At 50.7% G+C, this 27,868-nt stretch overlaps 1 protein-coding gene across 2 annotated transcripts in view; it reads left to right on the top strand.

Moving 5' to 3' along the window:
• The window catches only part of NEK7 (NIMA related kinase 7), a 59,206-nt gene extending 32,977 nt beyond the window's left edge, over positions 1–26,229 (top strand). Inside the window, exons 4-10 of one of the 2 annotated variants that reach the window (XM_016150553.2) lie at positions 918–980; positions 2,496–2,606; positions 11,154–11,262; positions 11,951–12,058; positions 15,214–15,308; positions 19,314–19,427; positions 23,489–23,749. In XM_016150553.2, the coding sequence (XP_016006039.1) occupies positions 918–980; positions 2,496–2,606; positions 11,154–11,262; positions 11,951–12,058; positions 15,214–15,308; positions 19,314–19,427; positions 23,489–23,599 (711 nt within the window). In that variant the 3' untranslated portion in view covers positions 23,600–23,749. Of the gene's footprint in view, positions 1–917; positions 981–2,495; positions 2,607–11,153; positions 11,263–11,950; positions 12,059–15,213; positions 15,309–19,303; positions 19,428–23,488 lie in introns of both variants that reach the window. The other variant, XM_036235485.1, reaches the window with a different exon arrangement.
• The last annotated feature ends 1,639 nt before the right edge of the window (positions 26,230–27,868 follow it).

A 27,868-nucleotide genomic window follows, 5' to 3' on the forward strand; every position in this document is an offset into this window, starting at 1 on the left:
GCCCGCGGCGCCGGCTTGTGCGGACGTTTTAGCCAAGCGTCAGGCTCGTGGGGCCCGTTCGCACACACCAGGACATCTGGGGAGGGCTTTGTTTTCCGAGACCTGGTCAGTGCCCCTCGGTCATGTGATTTATTTTCCTTTTTTTCACATTAGGCTAATATTTCTCAATCTTTCCTTCATTATCATCTTTTAAGGAGCCTTTTCAGACACTTTTTTCCTAATTACTCCTCCCCCCATGCAATTTAAATTTTATAAATATATCTGTTTATGTGTCGTATGCATATTGTGCTTTATGCTTAACAAGAGTGAGATTTTTTCACCCCCCTCCCCCCGAAGTACCGGCCTTCACCATCTCGGAGTCATTTCCCCCATCAAGGGCGCAGGACTAGACTTGAACCTGGTTTCATTGTACAGGTTACGGTCGCGAGGTCGGATCAGAGAATGAATTCTGGCTGCTCCCTTACTTGGCTGTGTGAACTGTCAGCTTCTTAAGCTTTCTAAACCACGTTTCTTCATCTGTAAAATAAGAATATAATGTTATCATCCCTGTAAGGATCAAGTGAGAATCGAATGAGATCATTCATGCCGTTTGTTGGCACACATTAAGTGTTCAGTATGGTAACTACTGTTTTATTGTACTAACGATTGCCGTTCCCATTCTGTTCCATTTGAACCTAAGACGCGAAAGATCTAGCTGTTCTCTTTTCCTGTTTTAATGCTGACTTTTGAGGGCAAAGATGAGCACAAACGGTAACATGAACTAAAAGTACCTACATCTCTCTGTAGCTCCGAAACCTAATCGGAAAGAAAGTGTGTTGGTGGGTGTGTAGCTTAATACAAACGATCTTAGTGAACTTACATGGTAGCTTGAGCTATAGATTATTATTTTATTAAATAATCCTGGATTCTGTTTTTAGATATTTGATTTAATGGATGCCAAAGCACGTGCCGATTGTATCAAAGAAATAGATCTCCTCAAGGTAAATAACCAGACGCTGTTGACTGCATTTCGAGCATAATTGAATATGTTGTTGAAAAAGACTTATTTAAATATTGTACTTACAAATGAAAAGATGTTGAAGACAATGTATGCCACTCTGACTTCAACTAACTATGAGTTTGAACCTGAACATGTTGAAAAACGTAATTACCTTTGGGTTCATTGTAAATAATGTGATTGGAACAGTTGGTAGGATTAGCTTTTGCCCCCCTCCCCCCCCCCATTTCTAACTAGAAAATAGGCAAAACAGGTATAAAACACGGAGGAAGTTTTCCTTGATCCTCCCCTCGGACGTGCTCCCGGAGGGTAAGCGATGCGCACGCTTCTTTGCATCGTCTCGGGGCGTGGTGACAGAGTGCGTACCGACCCAAACGGCGCGCACGTTTTCTGTACTGTTTCTGTGCCTTTTTACCCGATTTAGAAAGGGTGACGTGAGGTACATGTCTGAATTCGTTTTTCAGTCTCTCATCCCCTCAAAGGAGATGACTGTAATTTCAGTTTTTTCTGCGCTGCCCTTATTCTCGTAGAATGGCCTTTGAGGGATGCCGTGGCTTATCTTACAGCTTTAACTTTTAGGTAAGACTTGGGTCTTCTTTATGCCGTCCAGTTTTGTTTCTGCATAAAGCGATTCCAATTGACCCAAAAAGATAAGAGTGAGCTTAAAACGAGCCACGTTTTTAAACTATTCTATTAGTGATAGTTACTTCCTGGGACGTGAAGCAGCTACTTTAAAAATACATATAAACTTTTCGAGGAAAAGGCGTTAGTAGAAAGAGGAGAGGAAACCTGTGTATGCGCTCTCCGGAATAATTCTTGAATACTATTTTTGTGAGAAGCTATTTTTCTTATGTTAACTGTGTAAAGATTGAACAAAAAGATGGTACGAAAAGATCATAAATGTGTATAGACCGATTCACATATTTCTATATGGTGAAATTTTTCTTAGGGTGACTTTGTGAGTTAATCCCTTAGACAAGTTAAGTGCATTTGTTTTATTTGATTTAGAAGCACTATTTAGGTATGATATAATAGTTGTCAGTTTTGCTTTGTTTTGTTTTTCAACCACTGGCTGCTGTTATACTAGGATCAGCCCTCACTTCAAAGTAAGAGTAAAAAGGAAAACTTTATTTGCCATCGAGTGTCCCGAAATGACAGTTCTCATTTTGAAAGATGTAATTTTTAGCAAGTGATCATTTAATTTTGTCATTCGTTTATATGCATATACATGTTCATTATGCTAAGAATACTTTCAAAAAAAATTTCAGTGCATAATTTATTATTTCTCATAAAGAATATTAAAATAAAATTGATTGATATTTTACTTTTAACAATTACAATACTTGTTTCAAAATTCACTAAAGAAAAATGTAGTCATGTTAAGATTTCTGTAACTTGAAAATGAAATTAGCTAAGTTTATTGTTAAGTTACAGAACTATAAGTGACTCTTTGGAATTTCCAGTAAGAAAACTTTCCCATGTCTCCTTTTTTCCTTAGCAACTCAACCATCCAAATGTCATTAAATATTACGCGTCGTTCATTGAAGATAATGAGCTAAACATCGTTTTGGAATTAGCAGATGCCGGCGATCTCTCCAGAATGATAAAGGTAAGGTCGACAACAAATCGAAAACGAGAACGCTGCGGACTTACTGTTTCCGGTGGCGCCGTCTGGCAGACGTGCGGGCGGGTCACATACTTCAGGGACCTGAGCGCGGGGCCCGTGGCCGGCAGCGGTGACAGCCCGGCTGGCTCCCGCGGCGGGGTCCGCGCTGGCCGCTGGGACGCGCGAGCGCTCAGAACCGGCGTGGACGCGGACGGCCAGGCCTGTGCTCTGGGGCGGGAGGTACGGCTTCGCAGCCGGGTCCTCCGCGGGGACGGGGCGGGACTCCGAGCGGCCTCTGCGGAGGGCTGGCCGTGTCGTGCTGGCCTCTGGGGTGCCGTCGCGTGGCTCGGGCCCTCCAGTGTGGGTGGGTGTCGTCTGCAGAGCGACGTGTAGTCCTGACCGGACAGCCAGCCAGAGCGGGAACGATCACTCGGGGACTCGGCTCCGACCGCGTGCGCCCCGGGTCCCTGCGCAGGCCGAGCCCGCCCTCCGGCCGGCGGACAGTCCCAGCCGCGCACGCGGCCGTGGCTTCTCCCTCCACTGGGCTCAGCAGCCCGCCGTGCACGCCGCCTCTCTTCCCGGTGTAAGAGGGAGGAATTCGACCTGTTAAGCCCGGCGTTTATTTTCTTTCTTTTTAGCCGTAAAGCGCAGCCCGTCCCGGGGGCGTTAGTTGTCCCACGCGGCGAGGAGCCTCGCCCCCCTTCTCCACCACCCCACCTCCCGGGGCTCGTCACCAGCCGTCGGGGCACAAAACCTTCCCAACTTTATTTTGCGTCTTCACACACACACGCACGTAATATCAAAACACAAACTGGCCAAGGTGCTCTTCGCAGACACGTTGGGGCGTCTGGAGTTCCTGCTTCGGGGACGGACACGAGGACCCCGTCCCCGGCTTCGCATCCGTGCAGGGCAGGCGCGGGCGCGCGGCCTGCGTGTGTGAGCGCGGCGGCCTCTCACACACTCCGGCGAGCACGCAGGTGTCCGCGGTGCTGCCGAGTGGGCGGGCGTGGCGTCGGGGACCGCCACAGGCTGGGCGAGCCGCTCCGCAAACGAGCTACCGCAGTTCGTAGCTTGTAAAAGTCGCTCCGTAATTGACGTGCGTGTTGGACGTTCACCGCGTGCCAGGCACGTGGTTCGTGCGTACTTGGAACCCGCCGCCGGGCGCAGAGGCGCTCGGCCGACTCCCGCGGGGAGCAGGGAGCGGCCTCGGTGCCGCCGAGGCGAGCGTGTGACGGCGGGGCCGGCTCAGAGCGCGTGCGACGGGAGGCCGGGTCCAGGCTGGGCTCGGGTGGCCAGGGCGGGGCTCGCAGCCGGGCGCCGTGCGACCTCGATTCATTGTTTGATCTTTAATGACTGAGCTGCGGTTGCCCGAGCTATGACATTGGGTTAATAAAACACGTCTTTCGTGTTATTATGAGGCTAAATAATGCATTCGTGTGTGTCTGTGTTTTTATGCACAAACGTAAGCACATGCACACGTAACTCTCTGTGCCTCTCCAGACACGTGGCATCGATCCGACACGTCTGTCGATTTCTCATTCCATTCGAACCCCCGACCGCCACGCCCCCTTCCCCATGCCCTTCTCTCCGGGCACTGGGCGTCCCTGCCCGCGCCCCTCTGCCTGGAGCCCCCCCCCCGCCCCCCCGAGTCGTGTCCATTGACCCTTTAGTCCCCACTCACATGTCACTGTCCCAAGGGCGTTGCCTTTGACCCTGGTACCGTTCGAGGCTGTTAGTGCCCTTGGAATGCTCTTCCTTCATACCGCGTAGGAACGCGGCCAATTAGTAGAAGAATCGCATTTTCCCGTGTGATTGTTCTATCAGCGTCTGTGCTTCTCGCTTGACGTAACGCTGTCGAGTACCGGGACCGTGTCTGCTTTGCTCGCCAGGCCGCCTCGGGTTTCCAGGAGGCTCCCGGCCGATCACATTAGCGCAGTAAATACGTGGTGATTGCACGTGTGGACGCTGATGGTTTTACCGCTGCTGCACCTCCCCGCCCCAGGGCCCCGGGGGGAGCACGAGCAGTGTGCGAATGACCAGCAAGCGGCTCCCTGCCTTCCCACTCTCTGCCCGCCCGGGGGTTGCTAAGGTACTGAGCGAGCGCTGGCGGGAGAGAGGGCGGCGTGCCAATCCGAGAAGGTGTTGCTTTTTCGGCCCTGAGAAATTCTGTAATTGTTTTCTAAACTCTCTTATATGTGCTAAGACTGCACAGGACAAGCTCACAGGGACTTCTTTCATGACGGAGCGTGACAGTGGCTTCATGCTTTGTGAGGGGCAGCCGCAGGTAAACTTGAGTCACAGGGAACGGGATTCGTTTCTTTGCAGTGAATAATGCTGTAAATCATGGTACATCACAACACTGTATTTCACTGTCTTGAATCTTCAGCTTAATTGGGGTGGCAGAGGAAATATGGCTCCTGGTCTGTATTCCAGAAATGAACCCCGGGACAGCGTCGCATCAAAGATTTTTACAAGTAAATAATTAATTGGTTTGGAGCAGGCTGACAAATATAATTAAGCAATTTATAGTTGAAATATTCAGTATTTCTCTAATTAGTGACAAAGGATTACCTGAGGCTGTGGTCAGATGAAGGACTTCCCAGCTGAGATGCAGGATGAAAGGGAACCCGCAATTCCTCATCATCTCTCTCTTTACCGTCAGTAATCAGAATTTTAAAGGAAAACAGACGCCTACAAAGCAGGTTTCAGCGGCGCGGCCGTGGGACGTCTGCGTCCGGTTTTCTCACCGTGCCCAGAGCGGGGCCGCGGCTCACCCCGCCTGTCGCCTCGCGAGTGCCGTTTATCCACCCCCCACCCCACGTCAGGAGACACACGGTCCTGGAGGCTGAGTGTGCGGAGATGAGAGGCCACCTCGGAAGTACATAGCCGAGAGTTTATTTCAGCTCGTCAGTAGAAATATTGCTAACATGCATTCAAATTTTTATAGCCCATTTTGCCAAAATATAGTTTATTCATTGAGCTATTTAAGATTTCTGTATTTATAACTGCCTATTAGAAGGTCGGTTCGACAGAAGGAAATATGAGTGCATATGGGTGACAAATTTTTTAAAACCCTTATTTTGCTATAATAGCAATAAAACAAAATATAACCCGATGTAATAAGTCTCATGAGAGGAAACTCAGAAGTTTATCTGCCAAAGGATTGTCACACCACACCACACGGGCTAAGAAGGAAGTTTTATTTTTACAGATGTTTTTTGGTGAATATGCAATACAAATAATTTAAATAGATATTTATTTTGTGCCAAGAATTAAGCACTGTTCCAAATAATTACTTAAGGCTAGCCCCCACCTCAGTTTTATTGAGATATAATCCTTAGCTCGTGTAAGTTTAAAGTTGAGTTAGCATCATCGTTTCATGTAGATACAATAAAAGGAAAAGCAAAATAGAGAATGTTTTTTTCCTAACAAGAACTCTTAGGATTTACTGTCTTGACAGCCGCGCACCACGCAGCAGCGGTACCTGTCCTCATCGTGTGACCCTTTGCGTCCCCAGGGCTTACTTAGCTCATCACTGGAAGTTGTACCTGTGACCCTCAGCCCCCGTTCCCCTCCCCGCACCCCGCTCTGGCGACAAGTCTGAGCTCCTTTTCTGAGCGTCTGTGGAAGTGTGTGCGTTTCTTGCTCCTTTGGCTTTTTAGATCCCTCATACAAAGTGAGGTCGTACGGCGCTCGTCTTTCTCTGCCCGACCGACGTCGCCGATGCGAGGATGTCCTCCTGGTTGGCAGTGGGGGGCCATCACGGGCCCAAGAGGCCACCCGCCATCCCTGCCATGTGGCCCTCTGCACAGCCTGGCGGGTCGCTTCCTGACGGCCGGCAGGAGCCTCTCGGCTTGAATCCAGGACTTTGGACGGCCCCGGGCAGCCGACGCAGAGCCTCGGTGACCCCGCAGCGCCCTCTGCGCCCGAGGTCACGCGGCGTGGGTGAGGTTCGGCATATGCACGATCGGCCCACACTCAGCAGGGCATTCTGGACGAGGACCGGGGTGCGGGCGAGGTGTGGGGGCCGCGCGTGCCGGCAGCGTTCTGGAGGTCATGACGACCCTCGGGTGCCGTGACTTGCGAACCTCGCCCCCCTCCGTGCTAGTGGCCCCCGCTGGCACACACGCTTTTCTTCGTACGCGCCCAACTCGGAGGCTGCAGTGGGGCAAAGCCGCTTCGGGGTGCGTCCCACGGCCGGCCTCTGGGCCCTCAGAGCAGTGAAGTCTCCCCGGGAACCCCGGTTCACGCTTTACCCCAACCCCCGCGCTTCCCACTTCAGCACCTGGCGTGGGGTGGACAGCGCACGCCGGCCCCCGGGAGAACCGCGGGCGACTTCGAATCGCTGCTCTTCGGGTTTTCTCCGACGCTCACGTAGTTTGACAGTGACTTAGTGCAGCACTGAGGGTTTTTACCAAACTGGACATCATCTACTGTGCTGACCGTCACACATTTGTGTAAGTCCCAGAACTGCGTATAAGCGAATATTTGTGCAGCGTAGTCTGTTGAGAATTTCACCCCCAAAGAAAACTGTTTCCACAACAAGATTAATGTAACAAGAACCACACTTAATCAGTTACGCTTTCGAAAGTCACCCGTCTCCTCCGCCTTCCAGTCTCTGTGCCTGGGATTCTTTGAAATAACCACCGTGAGATGGAGTCTCCTAAAAATGCATGACGCGTACAGAGGTGTGTTCGTCTGGGAGCACACCTTACCTCCCGATGGTAAATGTTTGACCTAATTACAAGTCTATAGTAAAGAATAGCTACGTGTCATCTCATGTGATGACCATTTAGAGTATTAACTAGAGGGTCTCTGAGGTACAATAATTATTATTCACATTTGCTTTGTTTTTATTAACAAGTTTGAAGGATAGGACATAACAGTAAAATATAATAATTTTTAAGTGTGAAAATGTGCCAAGCAGCCATTTGTGACTGAGATTGTAGAAACGTAGATTATACTTAGGGATGGACCACAAGGCCATCTCCAAACCCTCTGTTTTCTGTGGCGAGGGGCCAGGCCCAGCCTGCACACGCGGCTGGCTCGGGGTCACCCACGACCCGGCCCCTTACTCCAAGGTGGATGCATGTGCCGCCGAATGTCACTGCCACACGAAACACTCGACGGCGCCCCCACGCGGGAGTCCTCCCTCGCACAGAGCACGAGGCGCTCGCTCCCCGCACTGGACGCTTGGGAGGGAGGACGAGGACGAGCAGCTGGGGCCTGCGGTTTCGTTGTTTCACGACCATGTTTTTCTAAGCTCCTTCAAGGACGCCTTGACACCGCGATCTCATTCTTCGCTTTTTGTTTTTGTGTTGACTAGAGCGGTACAGTTCTGCAGCATGTTGAGCGTATGGTTCCCAGTACCAGCTGCGTAATCGTGGGTCCCCGGTTAAAAAGTGCTTGAGACTTTCCAGATGACACAGGGGGGCACTAGACGGAGAGCAGGGCCCATGTGGCTGCGAGGTCGTGCCCCCGAAGCTGACCGGGTGGTTCCGGGTGTTCTAAGACCTTCTTCAAAGATTAACGTGCCAAACCGCGGGCTTAAATATTTCGATATAGCACGAAGATTATTTTTTTATACATGTATACAACAAGAACGTCCTTTTCCGTTCTTTCTCTGTGGATGAGTTGACTCCGGGTAATGCTCGAAGCTGTCCCAAGATTTCTTGAGGAGGGATGCTGGGCCGCAGCCTCAGGGATGAGTGACGTGTGTCCGCTGGGAGTCGCAGAGTCCGGACCGCGGGGCCGGGCGGTCCAGCTGAGTCCGAAAACGTCGGTGCTGAGACACCCGGTGTCCGCCGTCTAAGTGGGTTCGGTCTTGGGCATATCATTTGTATGAGGATATTCGGTGATTTTTAAAAAAATGTGACTGTTTTGCCAAAATCTTATTTAACTTATTTAAATAACACTGATAGAAAATATGCTTTTAAAGCAAACAGTATTCGAAGCTTTGCATAAAGAACGCCCTACTTTAAAAAAAAGGCTGAATAAAAGTCCTGTCCTAGGTGGCCAGCTAAATCCAAGTGCCAGTTTCTGCCTCTTCATTCATTTTGAGATATTTTATTTGGGGGTATAAAAAAGTTACAGTTTGGCATATCTATAGTAAAAGTGTCATATCTTTTTCACGTAACTCTTTATTGATATTAACCTTTTAAAAATTTTTGGTTTTATTATTTATTGCTTTACTAAAAGCTTTCCGCAAGGCAAATACACATACATTTTTTATTTCTATGTGTTGGCATTAGATTTTTTTTTTTCTGATCTAGAGCTAAGTACTTCTCGAGGGCTGCCTTTTTTTGGAGAAAAATAGGGTTTTTCAATAATAATGCTATTTGACTCTAAAATTAACTTGTAAAAGATATGTATATATCAGACTAAGTTTCAGGGAGAGGCTTTCTTTTTTTAGTACTTTGGCATCGTGGAAGTCACTGCTTTGCAGCGCTAATATAAATTTCACCGGTGTAAAAAGCATTCAGAGTTTCTCTGCCTCCTTCCGCTCTCCCTGTGTAAGCGTCGCCGGCGGGGCCACCGCCAGTCAGACCCTCTCGCAAGTCAGACGTCCCACACTTGAGGAGAGGCCGGAAAACCGCGCGTGTTCAAACAAACACGTGCACCGTACAGGGGGGCGACATGGCGGATCGCCTCGGGTTCATCCTCCGTCCAGATCGGAGCCATTCGCTTCTTCAGAAGCCCGTGTCCAGCGTGGACGCGCGGGCTTCCGCAGGCCCTTCCGTCCGGCCGGCGTCGTGTCGACGCCGGGCGGTTGGCGTCCCTTTAAGTTTGCTGTTCAGAGAGAAAATCCCGAAGAAGAGCATGGAAACGGGAACCGACCAGACCATCTTGGTCCGGTGACGGCTTCCCTGATGTGCATTTCGAGGGCAGTTTTTTCATTCTGCCTTTTCCCGGGTATATGATTTATTTCTTAAATAACGGGACTTCAGGAGTAAGCTGCCAAATTACTTATAATTATGATGATTTTAGAATCTATATTAGAGCATCAACTTTTTCTTCCATGGTCTGATACTTGCTTACATGATACGGTATATTTATTTTTGAATGAAAAGAAACCTGGTCCCATCCATCTTCCCATTGACATCAGACAGGCCTCTGATATGCTAATCCAGGCCGAGCACAGACGGCCTTTATCTGGACTCGTTCCAAGTCTGCAAGAAAATTATGCGCACAGAGCCGACTGTGCAGCTCTGCCGCCTTAGAATGGAAAGGGATGTTAAAACTGCTTAATGTCGAGCCGTGGCGGGAGGTTTCTAGCATTTCAATAACACCACGATTTGCTTTTTAATGACCTGCTCATCTAATTGTTGTTTTTGGCTACTGATGTAACAGCCATCGAAATGGCGAGTAAGTTCATTTCCACGGTATCTGTTAGAATAAAGACTAACCTGAAGTTATTAGCTTTTTCTTAAGGATTCAGCCCGTGCTCTGCTGGGGCCCTATGCGACAGCGGGCGTAACCTTTCGCTAACCGCGGAGTGGGGACGCCAGCGCGTTCCCCTGAATTCTTCGTCGTCTCAGCCTGCCCGCAACTGGTCACAGGGTAACGGGTGACGGACGCTTGTTTGAGAATTAGCCAAAGTGCAGTTTCTCCGTATTCAATAACAAAACATCGACATCAGTGGAACTTACAAAATGGTCGTTTCTAGATGAAATGCATCAAAGTACATATATGGTCAATGTTGCTGTCTATCACTAACTTTCTATTTTAGAAAATTTATCGGAAAATTTTCTCAAAACTTGCTTATATACAATACTTGACGTCGGCCATAAATGCTGTTAAGTAAGAAACCAGTCGTATTTTTGGCTTTTATACGCTGCATCTTCGTGACTCTCAGGAACTGGAGACTGTGTCCTGGACGCGCGTGTCGCTGGCTGTTCCTCTGGGGGCGCAGCCTGCACCCCGCCCGCCGGTGTCCTGGCTGTCGCTGCGTGCGAGGCCCCACCCTTCCCCGCGCGGCCCTGGCCCTCGGCTTCTCCCTGAAGCTTCGTTTCGTTCATCCAAAGCGAAGAGCGAGTTTGACTTGTCATGTGCAACAGAAATATTTATGAAAACTTTTTACTTAAATCCCTTTGGTTTAATTTTTAATAAATTAAGTGATATTTCAAATCGCCGGGGTGGTTCAATATTTATTTAAAAGGAGTTCTGTAGCGACCCTCTGTCAGGAGAAGAATTGTCTTTTAAGGAACATAATTACCTTCAGGCCGCTAGACCGTGTTATTCTGGCTGCTCCTAAAATGAAATCCGACATCCTCCTCTCAGGCCGAGGACTTACTCCGTCTAAATGTTCATTCGTTGAAGTCGATGGCCGTCGCAGGCGCGGCGACGCGACCTGCCCGCCCTCAGACACGGCGAGCAGCATTCCGCTCTCGTGTCGGGGCGGATGCTCGGAACGATGTCACCGGAAAGGCCCAGGCTCTGGGCACCGGGAGCTAAGGGTGGGTGCTTCCCTGTCCTACGCCGTTTCGCACGTCCGAACCCGGTCTGCGGGCATCTAAGTCTCATCATCGTTTCTTTCGCTCTTTCCCGAAGCACTTCAAGAAGCAGAAGCGGCTGATCCCCGAGAGGACCGTGTGGAAGTACTTCGCACAGCTGTGCAGCGCCCTGGAGCACATGCACTCGCGCCGGGTCATGCACAGAGGTGGGCGGCCGCCGCGGGCCCGGCCGGGTGCCGAGTGAGGGCGCGGAGCGGCTCTCGCTCTGCGCAACTCCCCCCGCAGGCACCCTGCCCACTCGCCTGGGCGGGAGGAAGAGGTCGCTTGTTTTTTCCGAATCGGCAGTGTGTATCGTGGCTCCTTAGGTTTTTAATTTCAGCATTCGCTCTTAGGGTGCTCTTGATTCTCAGTCAGATGTGAGGTCACAGCACCGAGCCACTGACCTGTCCATGTTGGGGTGCGAAAAATTCCAGGAGTATTTATTTAAGCTACCAAGATTTCTAAGGCCATCTAAGTAAATAATTATACATATATATACACATATGGAGTTACGGGTTTATGTTTAATGTAAATATATCAATAAAGTAATACTTGGTAAGATATTTAAAATTGACATCAAAAGGGCACAAATTTCACAAGAGTTCATTTGAAAACGGAAAACAATGTTTTAAGTGAAAATTTACAGTGATCTATATGCTGCGTTGCTGATCATCAGAGGACTGAGAACGTGGAAATGTTAGGATATATAAGAATTCCTTAGTCATTGGTACGAAATTCAAACTGGCTTTTATTTTTAAGATACGTTTTAAGTTCTGCCACGCAAAGTAGTTTTTAAACTCTTGAAAATGCCTAAACTGACGTCACCTTTCTCCCGATGCCTTCGTTTATCCACAGACATAAAACCAGCGAACGTGTTCATCACGGCCACCGGGGTGGTCAAGCTCGGCGACCTTGGACTTGGCCGGTTTTTCAGCTCCAAAACCACGGCGGCGCATTCCTTAGGTAAGAGGCCCTGGGCGAATCCATTCGGCTGCCCCTCCCCCCCCGTCCTGCCGCCGGGTAGAACGCGAGGCCTGTTCCAATTACAGACCAGCTCTTACGTCCTAAGGAGAACTCTTGAGAGTCACGGTCTCGAGCAGAGACCCACAGTCCTCTGTCAGATGTCACGTGTCCACTCATGTGACAGTTGGGGCTGCCGTTAACTTGACCTCGGGCAGGCACTTGGTAAAAGAAAATGCGAATGAACAAACGTAGTTTTAACCGTTGCCATGGAATCGCCCTTTTATTTGCACTTATTAATATTAAGATAAATGACAAATAGACCACGTCTTGGAAGAGGACTTTGCCTGACCATTTAAAAAACTGTAGTAGTTTAGAAATGTTTACTGAACTAACGTGGTTTTGATCACCGCCGAGGGGCCATCTCGAGGGTGATCCATGGCCAGTGATATTTCCCTAAATTACAAAGCGGAGCCCTCTGTGGTCTACTCATTCTAGAGCTAGCTCTCCATATCGTGTATACCCGGAGTAGATCTGCAGGTGGCTATTACAGCCTTATAGTGACGGAAAGTTTTCTGGTTTGGAAATAAGAGAAATTACTAGGAAGAAATAATTTTGGAATCGAGCAATTTAAAGGGAACGATAGAGCTTCTCTTAAAACTTCTCACATCATATTTTCTCCTTGTCAACGTGAGGCTTAGACAAAATAGTGATACCTTATCTTTACGTTCATTTGTGTTTTATTCTGGTTTTCACATTTTATATATTTATCAGTTCTGAAGAGAGCGAGTCTTTAAACTGTTCAAACATCTCTTCATTTTGCATCTTATTTATCTCTCTCGATCTCGTGAGAACGGGCGAGCATGCAGTCAACTGTCGGCTCACGTTTCTGTGGCAAACAGCCGTGTAAGTGGCCACGTTTCCAGTTTTCGTAGAATCAAACGTGTGTCGGCATAGAATAGACTAAGCCCTGAACACGGGGGCGAAGGTCACAAATGCCGAATCTGCCGCCCCTGGATGTGCAGGCCGCATTCGGATCCCCCGAACCGAGAGGGGTCTCAGGGCCGTGGCTCCCCCTCCGACGCCCCCTGCCCCGGCGCGCACGGAGGGTCCCGTGTCTCCTCCGTCTCCCGCCGTTTCCTCCTCCGTAGCCCACGGGCGCCTCGCGCTTGGGTCGGGAAACCAGCCTGCCCGTGTCCCGCGCCCTTTCAAACCAGCTCCGCGCGTCCTTCCTGAAAGTCACTGGCCCGGCGCCGTCGCGGCCCCCTTGGGCTGGAAGGTCGCGCGGAGTCTGGCGTGGCGGCCAGGTCCTCGGGGGTCCGGGTCCGCGCATGTCCCTGCCGCCACGTGCCCGCGCCCCGGCGCGCCAGCTGGGTGTCCCTGTGCTGGGTCCCCAGCAGCGGAGGGGGCACGATGACCGGGGGGGGGGGGTGTGGGGGGCGGAGGGCGCTGCTCACCTGTGCCCGCCGGGCCCCGGGGCGCGCGGCGGCGTCCCGGTAGGGGTCGCCCTGCGGCCGTGGCTGGCTTTGGGGGGACGGTCGTCCTGACGCCGTCCGCTTCCAGCGGGCACAGCCACGCACGTGTCCCGCGGCCCGCCTCGCTCCCGCGGACGCAGGTGACCGCGCTCGGCCCTGCCGTGTGCACCGTCCTCTGGCCCCCCGCGGCCCCGGCAGAAACCGGCAGGGCTGCTCGTTCCTCTCCAAAGTAAAAGCGGCCAGTCGGTCATTCCCAGTCGGTCATTCCCTTCTTAAAGTTTGTCTCGCTTATTGCATATCCGAAGAGCTTACATTGTTGTAGAATTTCTTTGGCCCCCCGCTCTCACGCTCCCCGCTTTTCTTTTCCCCTCTCTAAGCACGTTCCTTCCCTCCCTTCGGCCCGGGGCGGCCGGGCACCGGGGCCGTGGGTTCCCAGCACGCGGGATGCTCGCGGCCCCGCGGTCCAGGATGCTTTCACCTTCAGCACAAAGGTTTTCTGCACGCGACTGTTAGGTCACAGCTGTTTTTTGGTAAACTGACTCCTGCCTTTGAAAACGATGCTGCGGTCGCTGCGACTCTCCCTGAGCACCCCCCACCCCCATTTGCTATCGTGAGTTATGCCTCATTAAAATTTACAGTAAATGCCCAGGCCGTTCTTGAAAATTAATAGAAAAAGGAGCACGTTCTTTTCTCCGTGAGCAGCAGTGCATTTTTCGTAGCCTTTGCTTCAAGTAACTGAAATTCCTAAATATCGTTCACGAACTTTGATTTTCTATTTGGCAAAAAAAGCCTCAGATGGTGAAATAGCCCTCAACGTTTGAAATTTAATATATTCACTTTGAAAGTCACAAATGTTTTTTACTGTTCAAAATAGAATGTATAGATGTACCTTTGTTTATTTTTAAATGTTTAACAAATATCTATTGGCATTTATTATGTTAGCATTTTCTAAAATAGTCATAAGAAAGAGACGGATATTAGCACATCAGACAAACAAAGCCAAAGATGATCCAGAGTATCCTGTCTCTGAAAAGATCTCAGTGGTAGTAGTAACTCAGACATTTTTTCAGAGATGTTGGCGACCTTTAACCAGTGTTATTTTATACAAAAGTCTGTTACATTCTTCCTAAAATAGGAGTGAGGTAGTAAAGGTTGGCGATTCTATAACCCGTAGTTTTAAGAGGCACCACTGTGTTCTAAGGGATGGTCTCCTAAGAGCTAATGATTATGACTTATTTATACATATTCTGCTAAGTCCTTATATATCGCTATTCATATTTAAATACATTATCCCATTATTGTGCTTCCTCGTTTGGGGTACGCAGTCAAATTTTTTTTGTACATGAAGGAATGGAGTCACGGGGACTCACGTAACTAGATCTCCTTGTTGGAGGTCCCCTTCTGTCCCTTTCGTCACCTTCCCTGGGTCCTCCCTGGATTGACCACAGGCGATACATCGAAGCTTAGCCCCCCACCCGTGGAGTCTAGGGCGATGTCGCTGTGCCGTGGAGGGTCAGGGAGGAAGAGGGGGCGCAGACGTTCTGAGCGTCCTCAGAAACAGGTCCCTGGTCACAGCGAGTCACTTCGGTGACGCTTTTCACCCAGAGCTTTGCGCGTCGTTCCTCCGCACTGCCGCGCCTGCATTCGCGTGCTCCTGGTTTTACCTGCGTGTGTCTCTTGCAGTGGGCACGCCGTATTACATGTCCCCGGAGAGAATACATGAAAATGGGTACAACTTCAAGTCCGACATCTGGTCCCTCGGCTGTCTGCTGTACGAGGTGGGTGACGGTGGTAAGCCCGTGAGCTGCTGCGGTTTCCTTGACCGGCGTGCGGTTCCCCGGCCCTGCAGCATGCGCTCGGTTTCCTAGATGACGTGTGAGAATTAGCGCTTCAACGGTGAAGACGAATTCGTGGGCTTGTAACTGCTCCCACAGTGGAATCTGGGACCTATGCATTCTACACGCTGACTTCTCATATATTTCTTAAATGTCTCCTCCGGATGACAGTTTTATTTTTTAAATGTTTTTACATCGCATGATGGTTCTCAGCATATCTTGTTTATAAAAACATACATTAGAACCCCTCTGCCTTACCTCTGCAGTGTAGGAGAGGATTAACGTAATAGATTTAAAATATGAAAGCATAGTAAGTATCTTTATTGCCATTTTTTTTTTCATTTTTACGTAGAGCAATTGAACTTTAAGGACAGATCATTAGGTTATCACTTAGTTTCATTTCCATACTAACAGTTCGTATTGCCCGAGCTCCCTCAACCGCTCTCCTGTTCTGCTGCTGATTTATCGAAGGGAGGAGGGATCAGCAGGTAGACGCCCTGGCGAATGCTCAGAGCGATCGTTCGATCATTCGGTCATTCGGATGGGGAGAGGGGAGCCTGTCGGCAGCTCATCTCCACCCCTGCTATAAACTCCTGGCATCAAAGAGTGTATGTATCCCAAGCCAGTGGCTTCTGTCGCTTTTTAATTGAATGGTAATCTTCCTAGGAATACGGGCATCGAGTCAAAGCTGTCCATTTAAAATTAGTCCACATCTGGGTAACTCTTTTAATAAAATAAAATGAAGGAAAAGAACACATGGAATCATCTTCCTATTCTAGTGCACACAAAGGAGTTCTAGTGGGTAGATAGCCAGCCTCCCGTGCATTTCTTGCTCTGTATTTTTTCTCTCGGCCTCTTGACTTGGACAGAACATGTAACGAGGTCATCTGTTTTAATTGTCCCGACACTGCTGGAGAGCGGAGCGTAAGAGTTTGTTTCAGCGTGTGTCACGATCTTCAGTCGTAATTTTACTGAATGCGGATTCAAATTTTCAGAATTTAAGAGAGTATTTATTTTGCTCTCCTTACTAAAGTGACTGCTCACTACTTAAAAAAAAAAAGATTATCAAATATTCTTAAATTACATCCCTAGGATAATTTTTATTATGAAAAATTATGAACTGGTGATATAACAAAATGTTTTTTATGTTGCACAGGAGATAAAGAGAGATTTATGCTCACTGTATTTGTTAATAATTTGGTGCAATGTTAAAAAGAACCGATTTGAATATATTAAGTTACTGTAGTGTTTAAAAGTCACTTTGCACATTTTAAAATATTTTATACCTGTTTAGATACTTTGGATTCCTTCAGGCCGTACTCCAGTATTGTCGAAGCAATATTTTCTTTTAAACATCTGGAAGTAAGGCTCCCGCTAATGGCTAATGAGGTGAAATTTAGCGCTGAAACCAGCGTTTTGAGGAAGTTTACATAATCCTTTTAAGGCCAGGTCCTTATGTGAAAACTGAAACAATTCTTCACTTTCTGAATTTGCCTTTGAGAGGCAGTGTCCCGTTTTATGTGCACTGAAAATGATCGCCAAAGTGAAAATCACTTTTTCAGGCGTTCTTTATGTGTGCGTGTGGTTCTGAATTCCAGTATTTATCATGTTGACGTTAGTTTTTATTTTGGTGCATTTTCGCAATTCCTGCATGAAGTCATGTGGGAGAACGAGAATTGTTCCAAAGGTTTAATTTGCTTTTACATTGTGTCTCCTTCCAGTTACGTTGTGACATAACCGTTACCAGAAATACCCAGAGTAATTTATCTTTTAAAAATCGGCCATAAGATTATACAGATATTTTATAGCGTGCCCCATTGAGAATTTATAATGACAGAGTAGGAAGCCTTTTTGAAAACGTATTTGAAACTCAGAAAATTAGACTTTCAAATATTCCCAAAACCTCACACACACACACACACACACACACACACACACACACACTCACGCACACTGGCAGCAGTTTTAATTGATATGCAACAAAGTAGACTCTACTAATTAAAATCAAGATGCTGTGCGTTTGCTACACGGACCTTTACATGGAAAAGTAGGTTTTACACATCTCCTTTATTGTTCGGCTCAGCAACTGCATCCTTACAGGGTTGTAGGTTGGTGGCTCACAGTTCAAAAAAAAGAGAGCGCTGCCACCAGCCCCGAAGACAGACAGTGGGCTCTCGTCCCGCCGACACCCCCAGAATACTAATCAGGAGAGTCGGACCCCGGAGGTCGGGGAGCAAGTCAATCATCCCAGCGCCCGCCTCGGTGTGCAGGGTCAAATTAGCCTGAAAAATTCAGCTGCCGGGAGGAGCGGGCGCGCAGCTGTCAGGGGCACCTCGAGAGGCACTAATGAACCAGATGAATAGTGCAGAGGCTGGGAAATAAAAACAGGACAGTTGACATTTTTCATCTGTCAAAGCAGGAGATGCATGAAAATATGCTATTCCTGTTTAACTCCTTAGGGGACATGCGGGTTTTTTTTTTTAACGCTCTGCAGTATTGAGACAAAAGTCCTGTAATGCGCTCCTCGCGTGTGGCCGTGCACACGCGGCCCCCTGCCCGGGGTTCCCGCCACACGGAGACCAGGCCACGTGCACACGAGCCCGTTAGGGCGGCATCGTAAGGTCCCGTCGTATCGGGACGTGCCCTTGCGTTTCGAACAACCACAAAAGAAACGCGATTATAATTGTGGTGCCTCTTTAGAAATTTCTTCCCAGATGGAATGAATGTCTTCTCTGGTTAGGGACGTTCAAATTGTGGGTTTTTTTGTTTTTTGTTTTTTTGCTTTTTGCTCTTTTCCCTTCATCTGGACGAACTGCTCACACAATGGTTTTAAGAACACGGAACGTGGCAGGCGAACACATACCCGGCCGCCCGGGGCTCCCTGCGCCGAGGGCCCCGGCTCGCGAAGGCCGCGAAGGAGTTAAGCCCCGCGCCGAGCCGCCGCAGACGGACGAGGGCCGCGTTCAGCCTGTCCTGTCCCCACTGACGCGCGCCGAGTCGTGCAGCACGGGCCGACGTGTTTCACACACGCTGCGCCTGTCTGAGGATGTACACATTGTCCCTCCAAAATCAAACTCATTAGCACATGTAGAAAAGGGTGACTGGCCGGGGCGGCCTCGCGGGCCGCGCCGTGTTCCTGCCGCTGCGGTTCAGGGGTTTGGACGGTTCTGAACAGGATTCGAACATTTGAAATCGAATCTTTAGTTTGTAAGCCTGCTCACCGCGGTGCTTGCTGGCACTTTAAATGTCACGTTAGAACCTCGTCTGAGAAGAAATTTAAATTCCATAACGTCTTTTTTAGAGTTGCTCATTCTGTGACTCATTTTTTTTTTTTTTCCTGCATAAAAATCTCATTTGGATGCGCCCAGGACTGGTAGACCTTTGAACATATTTAGTATTTTTTGAGATGTTATCAAAAGAAAAAGAAAAAAGTTCTCATTTGCCAGAAACTACTTGAGGATCAGTTATAACTGTCAGATTAAGAAGACTTTTTATTTTTTCCCTACAGAAAGTATTACGTGAGATAAAATACTGTACATTTGTTCCCTACAGCATTGCTAGGTTTCAAGTCAGTTTTAGCTTGAGTTTTGGTGATGACGTGCTGGATATATACCATTGTTGTCTGTTTAATCATGAGACGGTAGCGTTATATTAACAGGGTTTTAAGTGACCTTATGTTCTTTTTCTTAATATTGTTTTATGTGGCACATGTATATAAATAAATATTTGCTAAGCCCTCCTCCCTTTCAGGGAACTCTAAATCGTGAAAACATAACCAAAAATTGAAGTAGGATTTGTAGGACTTAGTAAACAACTCGCAGAAGGGGACCCGCGTGACCTCAGAAGGCCAGAGCGCTCTGAAGCGTCTGCGAGCACGCCCCCCTGTGTGAGACGAGGCCCCCTTAAGTCGCGTGTAACTGTGTCGGTTTCATTGGGAGCGTTTTGCAGATGGCCGCGCTGCAGAGTCCCTTCTACGGCGACAAGATGAACCTGTACTCGCTGTGCAAGAAGATCGAGCAGTGCGACTACCCGCCGCTCCCGTCGGACCACTACTCGGAGGAGGTCAGCGGCCGCGCCCCCTTTGCTCACGTTCGCATGTCCCTTGTCCCGACACGCGGGGACGGGGGCAGGTGGCGGGAGGGGACCTCGTCGGCACGTGGCCTGGGCCGGGCCACTCCCGCGGCGACCACGGCGCTGGCTGCTTGGCGGCACAGGCCTCTAGCCGAGCTCCGGTCCGGCCGGCCTCAGGGCTCGCGACAGCAGAAAGTGAGAGCCTTTTCGGCAGGACTCCCCTCCTTTTCCCGAAGGTCAGAACGAGCATCTCTCAGCCGCAGGTCTCGGGGGTGCCTGCCCCTCCCCCTGGGGCAGGCGTTCGGGGGTCACCCCGAAACTTCCGAAGACTTTACCTTGTCACGGTCTGAGTCTGAATCCTCGCCCGCCTGGCCACCCCGTCGGCTTACCCGGGACCCCGCTTTTCACAGGACAGAGCAGTCCCGCTGTAGCCTGGGGCATCACGAGTTCACCCATGTTTAAGGCGACGTGCAGAGCAGCAGGGTCTCTGGGGGCCAAGTGTGTTCAGGTGACGGGGAAGCTTTGGGGAGGCGCCTGGAGAAAACGCCGCCTGGAGCCGGCACAGCTCCCGCCACGGACGCGCCCTTCGTCCCAAGGAAGATGGAAAGGGACGGAGGGCGACTATAAAGCAATTAGTGTTCGCTTGCTAGGCAGTCTCGTCTCTCTCCGTCTGTCTCTCTCCCTCCCTCTCTCTCTCTCTCTCTCTCTCTCTGCGTCTCTCTCTCTCTCTCTGCGTCTCTCTCTCTCTCTCTCTGTCTCTCAATGAATAGCATTCGTTTTGGTTTTATATAAGGAAAATTGAGCCAGTGTGACTTGCATAATAAATACCTCTAAAGGATTCTCACCACATGCAAAGCGTTCAGGGTCCTGGAATGTTCCAGGTGCCTTTTCCCCTAGTAGTTCTGATACTGATAATCAGTGATATCTATCTGGCTTTGGGTTCCATAGCGTCTGCATTCAGGTAATTAGGATAAACTCTTCCCAGGCAGCCACGATCATTTAGAAGTATTATCTCTATTTGATGGTGAGGCTGTTATGTTAGCCATTTTTAATTACTGTTGTGGGTATGGGATGTCAATATGGCATTTCAGGAAACAGGCTTCGGAGCCCCGCCCGAGCCGCCGCGGGGCGTGAGCAGCAGCCCCGGCCGCGGGCGGCGGCTCCGCCCTTTGTTGTGCCATCCGAGCTGTCGTCTTACCCCGTGAAGCGCATGAATATTTCACATTTCTGCATCCTCATCCCCTATTCTTCTTGACTAATTTTCAGACTGTCTGAATTTGCATTTCACATGGTAGCTGATTAGGAGACTCTGAGAGCTGCGGAGAAGCCTCAGCAGGCGGTTGCCATGGTGACCTTCAGCGGGATTTTAATGATGATGCCACCGGTGCCTGGTTGGAGCCGGCCTGCCCGCGGGGCCGCCGCGCGGCCGCCGAGCGTGAAGTCGGAGCTGGGCTTCTGAGCCGAGGGGCGCGTATCAAAGTCTGGCCCAGATAGAAGGTCTGAGAGTCGGGGAAGGAAAACGGATCCCGCTTCCTACTGCGGACCCACGCGGTAGCGGTTTCGAAAGGAGCCGTGAAGCGGGGTCTGCGCCCCATGAAAGACCTCGCGATTCCTCCTCGTGGTGAACCCGCTGTGATGCGCGGTGGGGGCGCCGAGCCGTCTAGGTGGACACGGCACGATTCTCACTAAAGAAACCAGAGGCGGAAATGCGGCTGCTCACGTCGCCTCGAACCTTGCAGTTACCTAGAAAAGTCCAGAACCACAGCTTTGAAATGCAGATGTGCTAAGGAATATTTTCCCTCCTTAGGTCGGAAGGCCATTTGTTTGTAAAGTCATTATTCAGAATCCGTGTTAGCAAAAAACCCAAATGGGTTTGATGCTGTCGTACTTGAACAGTAGCTTAAATATTTCTTTATACAGTAGGTTTTTAGGTCTTTTAAAAGTCCAAATTGCCATTTAGTTTTCAGAATGGCAAAACATAGGGAACAGCGAAGAGGGAAGTATGAAGTTTTTAAGCTGAACTGAGGCAAAGGCCTGGTGACTGAGTGTCACTCTTGCGGCTGAAATGGCCACAGACTCACTGCCCTGACCCCCAGCGCAGCCTCCCCTGGGAGGCCCCTGAACTTCCCTCTTTCTGAAACCGCCCCTCCCCCTGTCCTTGGCCAGGCAGGCGACTCATTCTCTGTAAAACAAAGCCTGTCCCCTGCAGGCCGGCTCCGCTCCCCTCCTCCCCCTGCCTCGTGCCCGCTCCCGAGGCTGTCACGGCTTTTTGCTCTTTGCTCCGCACCCCTGGGGCCTGGAACCTCGGCTTTTTGCTCCGCACCCCTGGGGCCTGGCACGTTAGAAGGTTCCGTGGTGGCTGGCGGGATGGTCGGTTGAGGGAATGAGAGGCCGAAGGCGTAAATGCCGGTGAGAACACAGGACCCGTCAGTGACAGCCAAGTGAGTGACAGAAACTTCTCCAAAGAACTTTCCATCTGCTATGGCAGGAAATGACTCAAAAGGTGGGCTGGAAGATAAGGTGGCTTTCTTCTGTGGATATTGCCTGCTTTGCGATTTTCTTTCATTCTCATAAATAAGCAGCATTGTTTCTGGAATATCCAGTCTTCCCTTACTGGGAAATAAGACAAATGGATTTTTTTCTCCCTCAGTTTCATTCTTTAACTTCTTTGTGATTCGCTGCCATGGTCATCAGAATCACACATTTCACTATTCAGGAAATTATCTCATGCAAATCCAAGCTAAAAAAAGTGGATAGTTATACTGACAATTGTTTAGAAAGTGTAGGGTGTCTCTCTGTGCTGAGTTCTTTTTAACCAACGTATTTCATTGAAGATCGGAGCATTGAAGTCCTGCAGTTACGGATTTTGGCTTGTTAGATACTTCTTTATTGTTGAAATCCCCTGGTTTACTAGAGAAGGGGAGCTGACTAGGATCGTGCCTCTGCAGCTGCTTCTCCGGACCTCTCTCCCTGTGAGGTTTGAGCAGATAGCCGTGGGCGAGGTTCTGGAAAGTTGAGTAAACGGTCTGCAGACGGAATCAGGAAGTAGAGTTGAGAAGGGAGGGCCAGGGGCTCTAGGATGAGAAAACAGTAGAGAGAAATTAAATCGAAGATTCGTAAACAATGCTTAGAATGGGAAAGAAATTTAAGCTCTGGAGACACTGGCATGTGAGGGTCGCGTGAGGGTCGCGTGAGGGACGGCACTGGACCCCCCCAACCCCGCACCGCAGCCCCTGCCCCCCCCCCCACCGCAGCCCCTGCCCGCCCCCCGCCGCAGCCCCTGCCCCCCCCCGACACTCCCCCCCCCCCCCCCCCCCGCCCACGTGCCAGGCGCCACCGGCCCCTCCGAGGCCCTTCTGGCCACTGGCGACTTTGACAGGAAGGCGCAGGGAGGCGGGTGCAGAGGGCAGGAGTCGTTTTTCCGTATGGGGCTTGTGCAAATGACATGTATTTCACACCAGGTCGCGGAGGTGTGGAGCCCCAGCATGCTCCACAAGAAATGTACGTTCCACCGGGTATTAAGATGGCAATGCAGGCCCAGGTTCAGCACCAAGGACAGAGGGGCCGGGCGGCCGCGGTCAGGGCTGGGGGGCGACGGGAAGGGGCGGGCGCGTCGTTTCTGTTCGGAAGGAGGAAGTGACCCCGTTCCTTGGGGAAGAGGAAGTTCAACCTGCTAGATAGACGCTGATGGAAAAGCCTCGTGTCAGGGCCCGCGAGTCGGACACCAGGGGTGGCTCCCACAGCAGTCACGTGACGGAGACCCGCGTGGCCTTTCGGGGAAGCCGCAGGGCGCCCCGCGCGAGGTTCTGGGAGGGGGCGTGGCGGTGGGGTGCCCCCGTGTGTCCCCCGCCTGCTGCCCCTGCCGGAGGCTCCCGGCACCGGTCCGTCAACAAATTATGACGATGCAAAGTCGCAAGCAAAGTAGATATATCCACTTATTTCTGGTCAAATAAAAGCTTGTCGGAAAGCATGATTTCCCCGCGAAGCCCCAGCTGTTGGGGTTTTGTCCGTCGCGCGTGACTGACCGGCTGGCCGTGTTTCTGTCCCTGCAGCTGCGGCAGCTGGTGAACATGTGCATCAGCCCGGACCCGGAGAAACGGCCGGACGTCACCTACGTGTACGACGTCGCGAAGAGGATGCACGCCAGCACCGCGAGCAGCTGAGCGCCGGCGGGCGGCCCCGTCGCGGGGGGACGCGGCCGCGCCTCCGCGTCCGTCTGGGCGTCAGGGTTACTATTTCAGAGCGCGTGTGCTTCGACTCCTTAACCCGTTTTCATATAAGCTTCATTTTGTACCAATTTAAGTCACCTTCTTGCAAAACCCCGGATGACTTTGTAATAATGAAATTGCATGCTACGGGAGTAAACGGACACGGTGGTGTTCGATGGCCGAAGGTCTCTGGAAGGATCTAGCGTTGCCTGGGGGCGAGGTGCGTTCGGATGGACTCTCGGTGCCAAACGCGGAAGGCCGGGCGTGGCCCTCCCCGCCGCCTGGGCACGATGCCGGAACCTGGGCCGCGTGCGGCTCGGGCGTCATGGACATTCGAGACGAACACAATTGTGAACTTCTGTGATTATTTTATTTTTCAAAGTTTGAAGTATGTTCTAGTTCTTAGCATTGTAGCTTTCAAGTATAATTCTTAAGATAAATGTTGACATAAACTATTTGCGAAACATTTGAAATTCTTATACATTCAAAATGCAACTATTAAATGTGAAAAGATTTGGGGATAAAATGTGAGTCAGACACTGAAGAGTTTTTTTTGCTTTATTTTGTTTCCATGCCTTTGACGTTCGCTTTGCGTTAGAATGGTGTAGACGAGTCCACTTCTAAGTGGTCGGGGTTGCTGTGGCCGCACGGCGGCGACTTTGGATGTCGCACGTTGCCCACGGCTTTTGCGTGTTTTCATTACTGTTTGCGCATTTGGAAAATATCCTTCAAATCCCGCAGCACCACATTTCAATTTCTCTATCCATTTAACTGCTCTACTCATGATTGTGCACTATCCTGTAAGTATATGTTTCTCTTCATAGATTTTATTGAAGTTGTGATTGGTGGCCTTCAGAATTTTTTTTTATATTCTTCAAGTTATTTTCTTATTTATATTCTATGTGCATTTTATCCGTTCACGTTTCAGATCTTCTGAAATAACACCCTTAAAAAGTATTTGGTATGCTGACACTCTTCCTGGATCAAAAACACGTTTTTAAACTTTGCAAAGTCCGGGCCACCCTGTGCCCGTGTGTCGCCTTGTTGGAGAATGTCCGGAGAACTTCAGCTCAGTGGACAAGGTTGTAATTTTAGAATATGTTTAAAGAAATGGGAACCGGCCATCACCGCAGCCAGAATTCCTGAGAGGCCGACATTTCCGCTGAGAGGCGTCCCAGCAGAGCGCTGTGTGGGTGCGCGATGGCGTCGGGGGTGGCCGGGCTCCGCGCGTGCCGCTGCGGGGCCACGTGGGCCCCGGACGCCCCCTGCAGCCCGGAAGGCCGCGTGGCAGCCGCCGCGAAGGACGCCGCGCCACCGGGTCACCTCGGGTCACCTCGGGTTCGATCATCCCGCCGAGCCGAAGACCTCGTCCCCAGAGGACGCCCGCCCGTCGCTGACGTGGCCCGGGTTCTGCTTTTGCCTGTAAGTGTTTTTCGTACAGTCACTGAATACGTTCAAGTCATTTGTAAACGTTAAAAATGCACAAAGGGCAAAGTGTAGACTCTCCCTCTCCCCCAGGTGCGACTGGCCATGGTGTCCCAGTGGGCTGTGCCGTCTGCACCTGGCACAGGCAGAGACAGCGGCCGGTCCTGTAGGGGAGGGCCGGGCGCGCCCCGCTCCCTAGAGGCCTGTAGCACCCCCGGGCCCCGGGGGAGCCGTCTCTTGCTCGTGAGTGTGACGTCCATGTCACTGTCATGCACTTGGCCGAGATGAGTGTTCTCCCGTCGGAACGGGGCCCCTTCCTTGCAGTTTTTAAAACACGTGGGTCTGAAATTCACGAGCTCGACCCCTCACGGTGACTATTAGGCCGAGATGTCGGCTTCTCTTTTCGGTGACTCTTGTGTGCGAGGGGAGGGTAGCTGGGAAGAACCTCGTGATCAGGGAAATCCATTATTATTTCCTACGTGTGGAAACTTTTTGTTTTGGCTGTTGTATCTTTTTTTTTTTTTTTTTATCAAAGTGTTTATATTCCTCTTGAAGAAACCACTGTGTAAAAACCAAATTTTAATTTTGAATGAGATCATTTCAAAGAATTATGAAGATGAGTTTGATAATCACTCATAAAGTTGTTCCCTGTGTATTTCTGATCACGAGTAAATTCTGTGTCGATTAAGTCAAACATTTGCATTGATTTGTGCAACGGTAATCGAAAGGCACGTGTGATTCCAGACCTCGCTCAGATGCGGGGCCGGCTCCCGGGGAGCGTGGGGGCCGCTCCGCGCGGGGCGCCCCGTGTGCATCGGCACCGAGCGGCGCGGTCACCTGTCGCAGGACGCCTTTCCACGTCAGCACCCCTCAGGCGCGGCCGTCAGCGTTTGCGCGATATTTATTTTAACCAAAATGTTACTCACATTCAATGTTTTTCTTTAAAATGAATGTATTTTGTTTATAACCCACAAATGCATAATTATCCTATGCCTCGTATTTCAATAGTACTGTAATGTGGACTTCTTTTGTGAAATACTTTTATTTGGTTATGCATCAGATACACATACTAGAAATACTCCGTGGCTAGCTTTCAGAATTGTATGATATCCTAATATAAATAAATAAAAATCTAAAATTGAAAAATGAGTACAATAAAATTTTTACGTCTCTGTGGTTTTTTCCCCCCAAAGTCTACCATTTCTCATGTCACGTGCCCCTCTACCTGCAGGACAGTTATCCGCAGCTTTGCCACCGGCCACCGCGAAGGAGCCTGAGGACGGAGCGGCCCGGCGCTCGGTGGCCCCGGCCGGGCCCGCGGCATGTGTCCGAATGAGTTTCCCAGCATCATGAAAGGTCTAAGCCGCGGGCGCCGGGTGCATCGCGGCCACCGTGACATGCCGCCAGCGCGTCTACCCGTGGTGACTGAGGTGCCACTCAGCCCGTGGCGGGCCCTGCGGCGTGGCGAGGACCCCCCTCCCCCCCCCGCCAGCGGCCGGGGCGCAGCGCTTCACCCACATTTTATCTCAGAAGCACGTCGGTTCGTGGGCAGCCTCGGTGCCTGGGGCGGCCGAGGAGGCCCCCGGACGGGGCGGTGGCTGCAGAGTCACAGGGACGGAGACGTCCACAGGGAGCCCGGTCGGAGACGCTCCGCGGGGCCGTCTGGCGTTGGTCGCACGCGAACCCCCGTGTGGTCGAGGAGGAGACAGACCCGCGGGGTTTTCAGAGGACGACGGGCAAGTTCGTCAAGTCCGTCTTTCCCGAGAGGTCCGGCCGGGGGGGTTTCCGGTCGTCTTCGCGCCCACGTCGTCTGCGCTCTCCACGCCATTTAAATCCTTAAGAGATAAAAGTAAAAGAGAACTGTGAAGTCAGGGTTCGCAGCGAGGGGCCTTTCAGTGTATTTTCACCCTGAGTGTTAAAATGCACAGAAAGTCGTGTTTTCCCCTATTGGGGGGCAGAGGGAACCAGGGCACGCAGAGCAGAAGGCCGACCGTGCCCCTCGCCTGGTAGCCCAGTGTCCGGAGATGGGGAAAGGGGTTCGGCTGACTGGACTTCGTCGGAAGGCTGCATCAGAAGCATCGCGACCTGTCCGAGGGGAGCTTCCGGGGACCGGGCAGGCGGGCGGGTCTGGGAGGTCCGCAGAATAAATAAATAAATAAAACGATAAACATCCACCTCTGCGCTTTGCCCCGGGGCTGGGGGAAGGATGCCCGGCTCGAGGCGCCGCGCCCTTCCCTGCTAGAGGGACGGGTGGGTGGGCGGATTAAACGCGGAGGCCGCTGACGGTCCGGGCTGCTGGTTAACGGTGCCCGAGAAGGGTGTTCAGCCTCGGATAGCGTTTAGATGTTTTCCGATCATTTACTTCTACATCCTCAAACGTACGATTGCGTACTCGGTCATCAGAAAGATACGCAACCTATCATTGCCGAGATCTGTGTGTGCGTTTGAAGCTAGGAGGTATTTTCACAACGCGTTTCCAAATGAAAATGGAGTGAGCTGAGTAATCATGTGAAATCAGCGGCCGTCGGAGTCCTAGGTCCAGAAGGATAAAGCTCTGTGTCCCCCGCACGGGTCGGGCACTTAGAACGAGGCTCACGCGATGCTCCCTGTCTCCCCCGGCTTCCCCGACCCTCCTAACCATTGGCATATGGCCTCGGAGCGCACTGTGCCTCACGACACGCATCACTCCCGTAACTAGGTATTCCGTCCTTATTTAGCGTGCGCCGTCTGCGCAGCTACAAGGTCCCGATGCTGGGCACAGTGGCCGTTGTGATTACTGCCGTATCCTCAGGGCGTGGC

This window comes from Rousettus aegyptiacus, unplaced genomic scaffold (assembly GCF_014176215.1).
Source record: "Rousettus aegyptiacus isolate mRouAeg1 unplaced genomic scaffold, mRouAeg1.p scaffold_m13_p_18, whole genome shotgun sequence".
Taxonomy (NCBI): Eukaryota; Metazoa; Chordata; class Mammalia; order Chiroptera; family Pteropodidae; genus Rousettus; species Rousettus aegyptiacus.